Genomic DNA, 14,209 nt, shown 5'->3' with positions numbered 1-14,209 from the left:
TAGATGAAGTGATTGAAAATAGGACCACAGAATAAATCAGCGGTAGGTCTCAACAGTAAAATTTTTTTAAATCCTGTGTAAGTGTATCTCCTGGTAGAGTACAGATGTCCCTTCCTTTTGGAAAGCCTAATACAGAAAATTTAAAATGTGGAAAAGGAAAACTGGGGAGCGAACCTTTCCAATTACAATTATTTTTCCCTTATGGAAGGATTTTCAACAGGTTGAGTGTCTGTGTCGGCAATACTGGGAGAAGCTGTCTCGCTCATTAACGAACATTTGTAAAGTGCTTGATCTGTGCAAGCTCTCACAAATTGTTGACTCATTTCTCATAAGAATCTCGGGGTAGACAAAGGCATGTTTAACCACCTGCAGGTGACAGGTGGCAACCAGATGTAAGCCGCGCCGCTGCGCGCCAGGTGGCGGGCTGCAAGGTGCAGGTTGTTCACTCCACTGGGCTGCCTGGAGTCTGGTTTCTAGACACCTGTCCCTGGACCATGGGTCTCTCCTGTCTGCAGCCTCCACCCCTTCCCATCGCAATCCACGCCTCCAAGGGGGTCTGAATCCAACCTGGAGAATTACACTTAACCCATCTACACCTACTATTGAGTTAGTGACCGTTCTCTAAGACTCCTGGTGGAAACATAGTAAGAAGTATCGGGTTCAAAGACCGAAATTCCTACTTAGAAAATTGAGCCATGTCATTGTTGCTAGAGAAAGGGGGACCGTCGCAGAAGGTCCGGTAGTAAATGGAACCGGATTTTGAGCGTGATTTGGCGGTTCCCGCTTCATCCGCAGGACAGAGGGTGCTTCCCCATTTTCTGGGGACCAGGTGCTATTTTGTCCAGGGATAGACCCGAAGGGGTGAATTCCGTGAGCCTGTCGGACTGGCCCCTCTGCAGCTTCAGGCTGGGGCCAGTCCCGTATTTCATTGATCAAATCTGAACCCCTCATGCATTTGGAAAAGAAGGTCCCCGGGACTTTGAGGGAGTTTCCAACATTTCAGAGGGAAGAAGGGAGGGAATTCAGCAGAATACAGAACTGAGGTCGTGTCACAGTCCTCGGCTCCCTGGAAGGCACTTGAGACGCGGAGCCCTATTCCCACCAAGCGGAAGCCACGACCAAGGTGACCCGACTGTGCTTTGAAAATGCACAAGAGAAACGAGCTGGAGCCCGAGCTGCCGGCTGCGGCTTTCGTCCGCGCTCGTTCCGGGCGTAGGAAATGAGCAGAACGAAATTTAGAGGAAGACTGTGCGGAGGTGAGGGATGCGCAGCGCAGCCCCTTGCTCCCCAGCGTCCTTCCTTCCCTCCGAAGCGGCACCAACGGGGCGCGACTCTCGGAAGCTGCGATGCCCCCAGTCCCGGGCTCACCGCTCGTCCCCAGCGCGTCGCCCCGGTACCCGGGATCGCGGAGCGCCCGCCCCCCCGCCCCCCCCGGGGCTCAGGAGGGAGGAGACGGCCCCGCGCGCCAGGGCCCGGCGGGAGGCCCGGGGCGGGGGTGGGGGTGGGGGTGGCCGGGCGGGGCCCCTGCCCTGCCCCTTCCGGACCCGGGAATCCCCCGTCCCCCCGCCGGCCGCCGATAAAAGGGCTTCCCCGGCTCCCGGAGCCCCAGAGGCCGCTCCGCCCGCCCCTCCGAGCTGAGCCCCATGGCCCCCGCCGCGCCCCGCGCCCCCCGGCTCCTCGGCGCCGCGCGGCTGCTCCTGCTCCTGCTCCTGCTCCTGGGCCCCGCAGGCACCGCAGGTGAGACTCCGCGCCCCGGGGCCACGGGCGGGCCGCGGGCCGGTGGGCGCCCCCCGGGGCCAGCGCGCCCACCCAGCTGCTCTCCCATCCCCGCAGGGGCGCCGGTGGTCGCCGAGCTGCGCTGCCAGTGCTTGCAGACCCTGCAGGGCATCCACCTCAAGAACATCCGGAGCGTCCAGGTGACGCCCTCGGGCCCCCACTGCGCCCAGACCGAGGTCGTGTAAGTGATGCCGCCCCCCCCCCGCCCAGCCCCCAGCCCCGCCGCCTGCCCACGCGCATCCTGCCCACGCGCATCCTGCCCTCCCTCCGCAGAGCCGCTCTCAAGGACGGACGCGAGGTGTGTCTCAACCCCGAGGCCCCGCTGGTCAAGAGAATGATCCAGAAGATCCTGAGCAAGTGAGTCGTGCCTTCCGTCCACACCTGGGACTAGCGTTGTTGGTCCCAGACACCTGCAGGGTATTTGTAAACCCAGGGTGTAGCTGAAGGACTGGAAAGGATTTTTAGTTCATAGTTGAATTTGCTACTAAGATCACTCATCTGTTCAGGTGCGGATTCCCAGTGCCCCATCCCCATGCAAATGACTGTGGGTAAACCTGCTCTCATTAAAATTCTTACTGATATTGGTCAGTTATATTAAAAAGCTTTCCACCTGTTAAACACAGGCATCCACCGCCCCCCCTCCCCAATTCCTTCTGGGCTAAACATCTGAAAAGCAGAACCCTTGGTTTTCTGCAACATTGGCCCTAGAGCTTAGAGGTGAAGAGCAGCTACTTTGTTGTGACATCGCACTGGGAACCGATCTGAATTAGGCATCTAACTCAAGGATGATTATCATCATCATCATCATCATCTAAAGCTTAGGGAAGCTTTATCATCATCATCATCATCTAAAGCTTCCCTAAGCCCAGTAGAACAGAGAAAACAATAGGAGCTACTGCATGGGGTTTCTTTGAGGCTGAAATGAGACTTAGGGTGACAGAGACACACATTCTGCCTGTGGGTAGCCACTAATCCAGTAGGGACCACAGGCCCCCTACATTCCCAAATAAAAGCACCCAGGAGCTTAGAGGTCTCTGCTACACAGCATAAGGAGTAGCCTTTTGATGCTAGGCTGGGGAAACTAGATTCAGAAAACTCTGGAACCTTGGGGTCAGGACAGGAGAAGAGTGCAGTGCAGGCAGCTTCCCTGAGCAGCTACTAAAGATGACATTTTTCTCATCATCGGGCAGCTCCAACTAACCGGAGGAAGGAGGAAGCTGATGGGTGGCTGTACCTGAGTCAGGCCCTGCCCTTAAAGGAATCAAAGAGGAAAAGTGGAATCATCGACTCCCAATGCCATCTGAATTGGGCTGCATATGTTTGAGCATCTCCTAGGAGAGTTCTCCTATGTATTTATTTATTTATTTATTTATCTGTTGGTCGGTTGGTTTCCAAGGGTTTCTGTGTTAACATTTTACATATGAAATAGTGAGGATGTAATTGAATCCATTTGTGCACCATACCATTATTTTTTATTATTTTACGTTAAACCCAACCTAGTTCAATCTTGATGCTTATTTAATTTGAAGGTAGAAGGTTTGCAAATATTCGCCAATTATTAAATGAATACTTCTGAGGGGCCCACAGCATGCCAGCCACTGTGACTGAAGCTGAGGAGAGGGGTTCAAGCAAATAGAGAGTGAGGTCATCGTGAGGTTGGGGAATATATGTATTCCTCTATTTTTATAATCGTTTAAAAGAGTGTCAGCTATTATTTATAGAAATAATTTCACAGCATGTGGTCAACATTTCTCCTGTTGAAGCTTTAGGAACTACAATGTTCTAAATATCCTTTGGACATTCTATGTCTTTCTTGTAAGGCACAATGCCTTATTTAGTGTTGATTATGCATTATTTCTCCATATCTTACAACAGAGAGGTTGAAACATTTATTGTTGTTTTTGCAAAGAACTTGAAAATAAAGTATTTCAAAGTAAAAAAAAAATGCTTGTTTCATTTAGGGGGAAAAGGCTATCTTTACTCATAATCTGATGATGTACACCAATATTTCTTGACTTTTTAAAGACATTTTTTTTTAATGGGCATCCAGTTTGCTACACAGAGAAAAGAAATATAATTTATGCTTAACTTATCTGGTGGTAGCTTACTCCTCTTGAGTTTCACGTACCCAAGAATGTGCTTTTCCAAAGTGTGGGCTTCCCTCTGCCCCTCGGTGTGAGTCACTGATATATATTACTGGCTTTTATAAGGAGCTCCTTTCCACCCTATCACTCAGTTTTCTCTCCTCAAAAACATTTACATTCTTATAACAATCTTAACAACGACTCTCATTTTGTTGCTTTGCTAAATGACTTTTCAAACAATTATCGACAATTTAAAGAAGCTGACAGTGAAGTGGTAAAGTGGGTTTTTTCTTCAAAATTCAAATAATTTGCATCACCAATAGAAACACAGTGAATGGCTGAGTACTTCACCTATGAAAGATCTGACATTGGATTCAGTATTCTAACCTTCATTTTATAAGTAACTACCTCTAAGTTTAATGTCATTCCAACTCTTTATATCAATTTGTCAAATAGAATAGTTTTAAGATTTGAATGCATTAGTTCCCATCCCTCTTGGTGCAAGTCTTATAGAACTGGATGGATTGTGTAGCCTGAGAAAATCTTCTGGAACTTGGTTTTCAATACCGCCCCAGGATGATATCAACACTCCAGATTTGCAGGACAGAAAAAAAAAAAATGTGTGTATAAAGAGAGGAAAGCTCCCTATAATCTGAAACTAGGCTCCAAACTTGAAAACGAAGAATATTTGTGGATGTGTGGAGTGTGTTTGTCTCTGAGTCGGGACTCATTAAGGAAATCCTGAGCCTTAGGTAAAAGCCTCCTCTCAAAACTTGAGATCAGATTCTGGTTTGCCCAAATAGCTGGGTAAATAAGGACTCCAAGTAGGGAGAAGCAACCTTTGTGAGCCTTTTTTCATAAAGTTAAAAATGGTAACCTCTTTATAACTCCAATGTTATTAGTTATCAATGAGATAAGAAGTAAGAAAATTTGTGAATGGTACAGAAGGAAATAAATGCAAGCCATTCTAGAAGCTCCACAAATGCTAGCATTCACTCCCCAACCCCAAGTCAAGGGACATTGGAAGTTATTTCCAAGTGGAACCCCCAAGGGCTCAATAAAGCCCTTACACCTGAGACCAGTCCTTACATTCAAACACTGGCTTGAGCTTGCTCTACTGGCCACTGAGTCCTTGTCAATATGGAACATGCAACATAAAAAGGAGAAAGGAGATGTTCTGTTCATATGGTGGTTAAGGACATGGGTTTCAAAGAATTGGATAGACGGTGGATACATTCCAGCTCTATCTCTTGCTGACTGTGTGTTCTTGGGCACTTTTCTTGACATCACCCACCCTCATTTCCCCTTTTATAGAATGGAGACAATAACATAATACACTTTCTGAAATTTTTACAGGGATTAAACATTGTCAATACCTCCAGAAATCTGCCACTGGTCCTTAAGCCAATTCCATGGATCTTGTCTCAGTGTCTGTCCTGGATCAAGTGGATATGTACTATGTTTTTTCACACCACATTGCCCTGAGACTTTGAGAGTACAAGGCAGCCTCTCATTGAAAGTATTATGGCAGGAAATGGGACACAAGGGTGTGTGAGGTGGTGGTCATGAAGTGAAGTAGGGAACGAATATTGGGTGACACCTCACAACTTCCAAGGCCATCAGCTACAAGTAGCAGTGGCAACACTGACTAAAGTTTCTTGAGCAATGTTACCAAAGTGCTAAATCCAAAAAGGGGGAAATGCTATTGAGATGTTCTTTCAGAATTTCCAGACGTAACTGGAAAGACCCTGGGGGGACGATAGAGGTGGCAAACCTGCAATAGTGTAATGGGGGTCAGTCCAGAATAGCAGATGATACTGTTTCTCTTTTTTTCCTGACTTAACCCACACAAATAATAAGGGGAAGGTTTTATGCCATCTTTACCATTGGTGCTCCACTCTGTGTCTCCTTCACTTACCAATGGCTTCCATAGTTGCAATGGGCAGCATCCTTGCTTGCTGACAGCTTCCCAACTCAAGCTTCCCTATCCTTCTGATCCTCTTCCTGAGGGCTCTCTCCATTTGGACATGGGGAGGAGGGTACGGCAAAGAGTTTGCTCAGCTCAGAGGCAGGATGGCCTCTGGTTCAATGGCCTCTGATTTAATGACCTCAGGCTGCCCTCCTTGAGGGATAGGAATTAGAGGATGAATATTCTATTTTCCAGTCCCTTGGTTGGACAATTCTAGAAGTTACACTGTGTGTGTATTTGCATGTACATGTGTTTTATAAGGAACTGCTTTCTACCTTGTTACTACTCAATTTTATCTCCTCAAAAACATTCTTATAGCTACCTTAACAAGCACTCTCATTTCATTGCTTTGCTAAGTGATTTATTTATAAATATGTTTATTATATATATGCTTTCCACCTCACTCTTCATTATGTTCACATTTTCTCTTAAATCCTTGAGCATATTGGGGTGCCTGGGTGGCTCAGTCGGTTAAAGATCTGACTCTCAGTCGGTTAAAGATTCGATCTCAGGGTCATGAGATCCATTCCCCAGTATGCTCTGTGCTCAGTGGAGCATCTGCTTGAGAATCTCACTCTCCCTTCCCCCCTCCCCTGCCCTGTTTGCACTCTCTCTCTGTCTAAATCTTCAACAACAAAAAAAATTATTGAGCATATATATAATAGCTAGTTTAAAATTCTTGTCTACTAATTGTATCATTCTGTCATTTTTATTTTTATTGACTGATCTCCATCACCCCCCACTATGTTTTTCTTCCTGGCATGTGTAGTACTTTTTTATTGGATGCAGGAATTTTTTTTTTAAGATTTTATTTATTTATTCATGAGAGACAGAGAGAGATCGAGAGAGAGAGAGAGAGGCAGAGACACAGGCAGAGGGAGAAGCAGGCTCCATGCAGAGAGCCCGACGTGGGACTCGATCCCAGGTCCCCAGGATCATGCTCTGGGCCTAAGGCAGCACTAAACCGCTAAGCCACCCAGGCTGCCCGGATGCAGGAATTTTGAATCTTATGTTGCTGAGTGTCAAGATTTTGTTTTCTTTCTTTAGAATCCTGATCTCTGTTGTGGCAAGCTGTTAACTTACCAGAGAATCAGCTTGATCTTTTGTAGGCTGTTTTTTAAGCTTTATTAGGATGATCTAGAGAGATTTCTTTGCCCCAAAGTTTGTTTAGCTGTACTACTAAAATCATGTCCTATCTGTGTCCTATCTGCTGAATACCCTATTCTGCTGAATACCTAAGTGCTTACAAGATCCCTCTACCCTAACCAGTCCAATCTTAAACATCTCCCCCTGCCATGCAATCTAAGAATTGCTCAGCTTACAGATCTCTGGCCACTTTCTGCCTGACCCACTGGAGTTTCACCATATGCATGTAACCGAGTATTGATCAGAGAGACCTAATGGAACCTCAGTGCAGAGTACCAGAACTCTGTTTTCCTCTATGGATCTCTCCTTTCTGCAAACTTCATAACTTGTAGTCATTTCAGTTTCCCTGTTTTCAAATCTGTGTCTCCTCAATTTAGCAAAATTGGAATGCCATGCTTGGAATCTCCCTCCCTGCAAAATGGTCCAGAAGTACTCCAGCAAAAAAGCTAGGGTGATCATGTACCTGTTCTTCTTTATTTCCTTTTATCAGGTATCCTAGTCTTCTGCTACTTGTCACTCTAATGTTTAAAGGCAGTTCAGTGTGTTCTGTTGAATTTTCTAGTTGTTTATGGCTGGAGGCTAGGACCGTTCCCTTTTAATCTAATATGGCTGGAAATGAAAGTATTGGTGGGACAATTCTGAGGAACAGTTTACAAGATTTCTAAAAGGCTCCATGGCAAGATTAATCTCCAGTTACTTACTCATTTATCTCTAGTTACATAGCCCATTTATCACATACACCTTACTAGTGTTTTTCTCTTTTCTATCCCACAATCCCTCAGTCCCTCACTTGTTCGTCTTATGTTGTTGTTTTTTTTCCAAGATAAACTACTACACACAAATTTTAGTATTAGATCTGCTTTCAGGAAAACTCTGATTCCTTAGAAGTTAGATCTTGGTGCTAGCACTCATGTACAACTATTTTATACAGGAGTATAATATCAGAGAATCAAGAGGGAGGAAAATGTGAAGAAGGGCGTGGGAAAGGTCAAAATCTGGAAGCTGGATCCATAAGGCCCTAAATGGGTGTAAGGGCAAAGTCTACCAAACCCACCTCCAGGACTTAATCTTCCCCTGTGAAGAGGATGGTATGCCTATTGACATTTTGTCCTCAAAATAAAAATTGACAAATATTTTCTTTTTTAAGTGAGAAGTAGTTGGGATTGTTTCTTTAGCTTTCAATAGTTCCCTGCAAAAAACACATGGTTTGGAGAGGGATAAGCAAGTCACATACTAAAACCAGGAACTGATCTTGTAGCAGCCAGGTAGAAGTTTAGTTCAAATCTCAGAGATCACATAAAAAATCAATTCTCTTATTTTATTTTTTTTTTAAAGATTTTACTTATTTATTCATGAGAGAGAAGCAGAGACACAGGCAGAGGGAGAAGCAGGCTCCCCATGGAGAGCCCAGTTCGGGACTTGATCCCAGGACCTTGGGATCACGACCTGAACCAAAGGCAGATGCCCAAACACTGAGCAACCCAAGTGCCCAATTCTCTCATTTTAGGGATGGCACTGCATTGGCTCAGAGACCACCAAGGAATTACCAAATATGACAGAACCGTCCTATTTCAAAATGGACTGGGACTCAGCTTTCTGATATTCAGTACAGGACTGTTTTCATTAACTAGATAATTATTAAATTTCTTTAGTTTTGGTTCTAGGGTTGGCTTTCTAAAATTTGTAGAACCTCAGGGTACTAATTAATAACTAGGAGCCCATCCATAGCATAAGCTTCTGTAGGGTATTCTAAAGGAAAGGTGATGAATATTGAGGCCAAACGATTTGAAGAAAAATATGGGTTCGGCCACATTGTTTGATTTGCAAAGTTACTCTCTCAGTTACCTCTCACCTCTCCAAAAGGTAGTGGCTTAAAGCAACAACCATTTTATCCTGGTTCATGACCCCATAGGTCTTCAATTTGGGCTAAGTGATGCCACAGCTGAGCGTGGTTCTTCTAATGATCTCTCCTGGGTCATTCATGTGGCTGCAGTCATCTGTAGCTTGAGCAGGACTGCCTTGCTCACTTGTCTGGTGCTTTGTGCTGGCTGTTGGCTGGGCTTCATTTCTGAGAGATGAGCTCTGCCCTTCTCTTATGGTAGTAGTAGCTTTCCAAGAAGGCGGGGGGGTGGGGGAGCTCCTAAGCTTCCTGTGTTTTTTTTCCTTCTTTATTTTTTTATTCAAGAGTAACTAACATACAGTGCTATATTAGTTTGGGGACTACAATAAAGAGATTCAAAAATTCTATACATTCCTTAGTGCTCATCACAAGTGTACTCTTTTTTTTTTTTTTTTAAGTAGGCTCCATGCTCAGTATGGAGCCCAACATGGGGCTTGAACTCATTACCCTGAGATCAAGACATGATCTGAGATCAAGAGTTGGTGCTTAACTGACTGAGCCACCCAGATGCCCCACAATAAGTGTTCTGGAATTTTTGCTTAGAAATATCCATATCACTTCCCCCACATTCTACTGACCAAAGCAGTATCAGCACAGAGTCAAGGGGCATGGGAAATAGATTGTACTTTTTGAAAAGGGAGCTGTTAAAAATTTGCAACACTACTTTTTAATCTTTCATAATTATCTAACCTCTCTGGGATATCTGATTTTCTCATCTATAAGATAGAAACACCCCTTGTAACATTTCTGGTTAATACACAAACAGGTCATAGTGCTGTGTTGACACAAAGCAGAAGTCAATAAATGGTTGTTATATCATTACATTATGTTATATCTCTATTAGAGTAAGGAAATGTTTCAAAGAAAGAAACATAAGAATACAGTTAAAGCACGAGACAAGTGAGCAAGGCAGTCCTGCTCAAGCCACCGATGACTGCAGCCACATGTCCCAGGAGAGACCCAGGAGAGACCATCAGAAGAACCACACAACTGAGCCCAGCTCAGCTGTGGCATCACTTGGCCCAGATTGAAGACCTATGGGGTCATGAACCAGGATAAAATGGTTGTTGCTTTACAGTTAAAAAAAAAACAGGATTTTTGTGTGTGTGTGTGTGACTTGCATGTATAGGTCTCAGGTTTGTGTGAAAAGTCAACTAATAAAACAGATTGTCTAAAAACTTAAGAAGCTGACAATCTGAGCATTTTGACAATCTAGATTGAACTCTACATTAATTCTGCTCCAGATCTGGCAGAGATTTTAGTAGGTCTAGAATGAGACCCACATTTGATAAGGAAGATCTCTGGATCTTTTGTCACTATCTCTTTAACAAATTCCTTATCAGCCATGATGTCCTAAGCCTGTTTTTGGAGTTTTGGAAAATGAAATTACTTTGAATCTTTCAATAGTTGAGGAATAGTTTATGATATGTTAATCATATTAATATTAATAGTTTAATCTTTGCATAATCTTTATCTTGTTCTCATCATGTCTAGATACGTTGATAACACAGCATTTCACTTGGTGCAGACAGAAAATAAAACTCAAATCAAGATTGCATCTGAATGGTATTATTATCATTTTTTTTTTTTTATGATAGTCACACACACAGAGATAGAGAGAGAGGCAGAGACACAGGCAGAGGGAGAAGCAGGCTCCATGCACCGGGAGCCCGACGTGGGATTTGATCCCGGGTCTCCAGGATCGTGCCCTGGGCCAAAGGCAGGCGTTAAACCGCTGCGCCACCCCGGGGTCCCTGAATGGTATTTCTAACTGATCTGCAGCTTTGTGGTTTCTCTGAAGACCAATATCCGGTCAGTCAATTATATGTTGTCAAGATGTTAAAACTTACCTGATTTTGAGATTGGAATAACTTTTTTCTCTTCTTTAACCAGAAAGATTGCCAAGACCCCTGTCTTAGTCTGTCCAGGCTGCTGTAACAAAATACCGTGGACTTGTGGCTTTAAACAACAGAAATTTATTTCTCACAATTCTGGAAGCTGGAAGTCTGAGATCAAGGTGCCAACTAAGCAAGGGCCTCTTCTGGGTCACAGACTGGCCTTGTCTCATGTGGCAGAAGGGGCAAGGGAGTACTGGGGTCTCTCTTACAAAGTCACTAATCCCATTTGTGAGGGTTCCATCCTCATAATCTAATCACCCCATCTTCTAACACCATCACCTTGGGGCTTAGGATTCAAACATGTGAATTTTGAGGAGAAGCAAACATTCAGACCATAGCAACCCTTTGTGAACCTGTGTGCTTGTTCATTTCTCTGTCTGGAACGCTTGTCAGCATTTGTGGTGATGAACTTCCTTTCACCTTTAACAACTCCCATGTTACTTCCCCAGTGAAGTCTTCCACATTCTCCTCCTTCCACATTCTCCTCCTCCCTCCTCTACCTTCAGACTGCCTCAGGTCTCCATCTAGTTTAACACAGATCACCTTCTAGATTCATCTATTTACGTGTTTGTCTCCAAACAGGCTTGTGAATTCCTCAAGAGCAGAAACTCAGTTTTCATTCTTTGAATATTTAATGTCCAGCAAAGGCCTTGGCTGGTAACAGATGTTCAATGATAACTTCACAAGAAAAGACTTTCATATGTAAGCTAGGTTTACCTCTAGACTCTATCAGTCCTGTAAGTGAGGATTCTTCAAATGAATGTTGTGATGGGTTGAATTGTGCCCCCTCACCCCCACAGCAAGTCCTCAAATTCATAGGTTAAAGTCCTAACCCCTGGCACCTCATATGGAGGTAAGGTTTTTACAGAGGGAACCAAAGTAAAGTGAGATCATTAGGCTGGCCCTAATCCAATTTGGTGTCTTTATAAAAAAACAGAAATTTGGAGACAGACATACAGGAAAAACACCATGTGAAGATGAAGACAACCCCCTATAGGGCAGGGAGAAAGGCTTGGAGCAGCTCCTTCCCTCCCAGCCCCCAGGAAGAGTCAACACTGCCAACACCATGATTCTGGGCTTCTAGCCTCCCGAACCTCAAGACAAAAACAAAAAATATATATATTTCTTGTTTAAGCCACCCAGTCGGTGGATCCTTGCTATGACAGCATAAGGAGAGTAAAGCTAATGCTTTGATATTTGATTTGTTAATAATAATAATAATGATAATAATAATAATAAGAAGAAGAAGAAGGAGAAAATTGTAGTCAGTGTGGAATAATAAGGTCATATATAAAATTGCTTAAGGAAAAAAATTGGAGTTCATAGTTCACTGTTACCTATGGCAGCTTCAAGTCCATCAAAACTGCTGCCTTCAAACTACAAGTAAAGTGTAATTTGCTACCTTTGACAGGACAAGAGTTATTGTAGTCTGAACTGCAGTTTCTTTGTGGGTTACTTATAAGTGTGGTTGGAGTTTGACAGATTCTATTACCATCTTGAGTGGGATTATGCAAATAGGCACAAAAGCCAAAAGCAAATACTTGCTGAGGAAAAAGCATTTTTAATTACTTCTTTGTATACACATGACCTTTAAAAAGTGTATAGACATTCCTATATCTCCATTCTGTAAGTCACTTAACCAACTGGCAGTGATTGACATGATTATTCAGTTTCCCTCCCCAGGTAATAATAGGTTCATTTCTCCCTTCAACAAATTCATATCCTGCCCCCAAACCTCAGCCCCCCTCCAACTAAAACAAAGCTTGAAAAACACACCCAATTTCCTTATTGGCTTGGGACAAACACAAAGTTGCTCCTTTCATTCTTCAATGGGAAGGAAGTGCATGAGCAACAAAAAATTCTCAGAGCTACAAAAGGCACATAAAAGAGGGCTGCAGTGTTGATTCCGCCATTCAGACAAGGGTCAAGATCCAGCACAGACATGGCTGTTGAGAGCTCACAGACACTTCTCCTGCCGGCTGTCCTTGCCCTGAGCATCTTTGTTAAAGCAGCTATAGCTTTTATATTTTCCTTCTAAGCACTGCAAAAATTTAGAAAAGATTCCAGATCTAATGAGATTGTATCTGGCATTGAGCAAAATCTAGAAACTGTAAGATCAAAACCTAAGTATAACATATGTTTAGACCATGGAGTGTCAAAGAATCTCTTGTTGAGTTAATTTTAAAAATCTTTTTAACTTCCTGGGAAATATTTAACTGTAAGCATCTGTGCTTGTCTTACCAGAGACAACAGCCAGAGCATTACTGCAAATAGGTTTAGGGTGTTTATTTTGAGGATGGTAGGCAGATAGGAATTGCCACTTTCAACTGATAGAATTCACATAAAATTTTTATGTTTACAACTTTTCATAGGAGGAAATCAAGTTGATTTTACCACAAAATAAATTATTTTATTGACCAGGCATAATTTGAAACAATGAATTATTGGTCTAGTGTGCTTAACCATCCCTTAAATATAACAGATGCTCAATAAATGTGTGTTGACCATAAATAAAGCAGATGGTTAGATTTGTGTGATTGTCTCCCTAAATAATGCTATCAGCACTTATTTTGTGAATTGGGGGTCCTGCTGCATTGGTATATAAAGGATAAGCACAGTAGCTGCCCATATTCTCACTCAGGGTTTGGCCATTCTTTTCTTGCACAGTTGATCCTTGTGAAGGCCAAGAGTTGCGATGTCAGTGTATTCAGACACATTCTGACTTTGTTTCTCCCAAATTCATTACAAATGTCCAGTTGAAACCTGAAGGTGCTCACTGCAGCAGAAAAGAAATCATGTAAGTAGTAAAGATAAACTCATTTATTATCTCAAAGTTCTATAAGTCAGTAGTCTAATGGCTTGACTAGGTTCTTTGCTTAGAGTTTCATGAGGCTTAAATTAAGGCGTCCGCGAGGTTGACATCTCATCTGGAGGCTCTGGGAAGAATCCACTTCCCAGATTTATTATGTTGTTGGCTGAATTCAGTTCTTTGCAGTTGTAGGATTGAAATACTCATATTCTTTCTGGCCCTTGGTTCATGGTCACTTGCAGCTCCTAGAGGCTACCCTCAGCTCTTTCCATATCAGCAGCTGAGAATCTGCCTTACATTGAATTGATCTCATACTTTAGAACTCTCTTTCTCTTCTGCTACCTGCTTTTAGGACCATATGATTACATTGGGCCCACCTGAATCATCTCTCTTTGGATTAATTTAGTCAACTCACAGGAATCTTAACTCCATCTGCACAATCCCTTTGCCATATAATGTGACATAATCACGGGTGTAATATCTCATTATGTTCCTAGAGACTAGGGAGGAAAACATAATGGCTCTTCTTAGGATTCTCCCTAATGTGCATACAAAAGAGTGTGTAAATATATACACATACAGTTTAAGGAACAGTAAGAGAGAAAACACCCATTCACTTGCCATCCA

At 43.4% G+C, this 14,209-nt stretch overlaps 1 protein-coding gene across 1 annotated transcript; it reads left to right on the top strand.

Moving 5' to 3' along the window:
- Positions 1-937: 937 nt before the first annotated feature.
- LOC140597871 (growth-regulated protein homolog gamma-like) lies at positions 938-3,721 on the top strand. The gene is made up of 4 exons (XM_072748789.1): positions 938-1,737; positions 1,834-1,957; positions 2,050-2,133; positions 2,967-3,721. Exons 1-4 carry the CDS (start codon positions 1,644-1,646, stop codon positions 2,974-2,976), a joined length of 312 nt encoding a protein of 103 aa, XP_072604890.1. The 5' UTR covers positions 938-1,643; the 3' UTR covers positions 2,977-3,721.
- Positions 3,722-14,209: the final 10,488 nt, after the last annotated feature.

This window comes from Vulpes vulpes, chromosome 2, assembly GCF_048418805.1.
Source record: "Vulpes vulpes isolate BD-2025 chromosome 2, VulVul3, whole genome shotgun sequence".
NCBI classification, from domain to species: domain Eukaryota; kingdom Metazoa; phylum Chordata; class Mammalia; order Carnivora; family Canidae; genus Vulpes; species Vulpes vulpes.
The sequence above is the reverse complement of the archived record's forward strand: the minus strand, read 5'-3'. Positions and strand labels throughout refer to the sequence as shown.

What these genes read in the sequence shown, in the direction of transcription:
- LOC140597871 (XM_072748789.1), top strand. Translation starts at nt 1,644, where the DNA reads ATGGCCCCCGCCGCGCCCCGCGCCCCCCGGCTCCTCGGCGCCGCGCGG. An exon ending in GGGCCCCGCAGGCACCGCAG is followed by an intron (nt 1,738 to 1,833) that starts GTGAGACTCCGC and finishes CCATCCCCGCAG; the next exon opens with GGGCGCCGGTGGTCGCCGAG. An exon ending in TGCGCCCAGACCGAGGTCGT is followed by an intron (nt 1,958 to 2,049) that starts GTAAGTGATGCC and finishes CTCCCTCCGCAG; the next exon opens with AGCCGCTCTCAAGGACGGAC.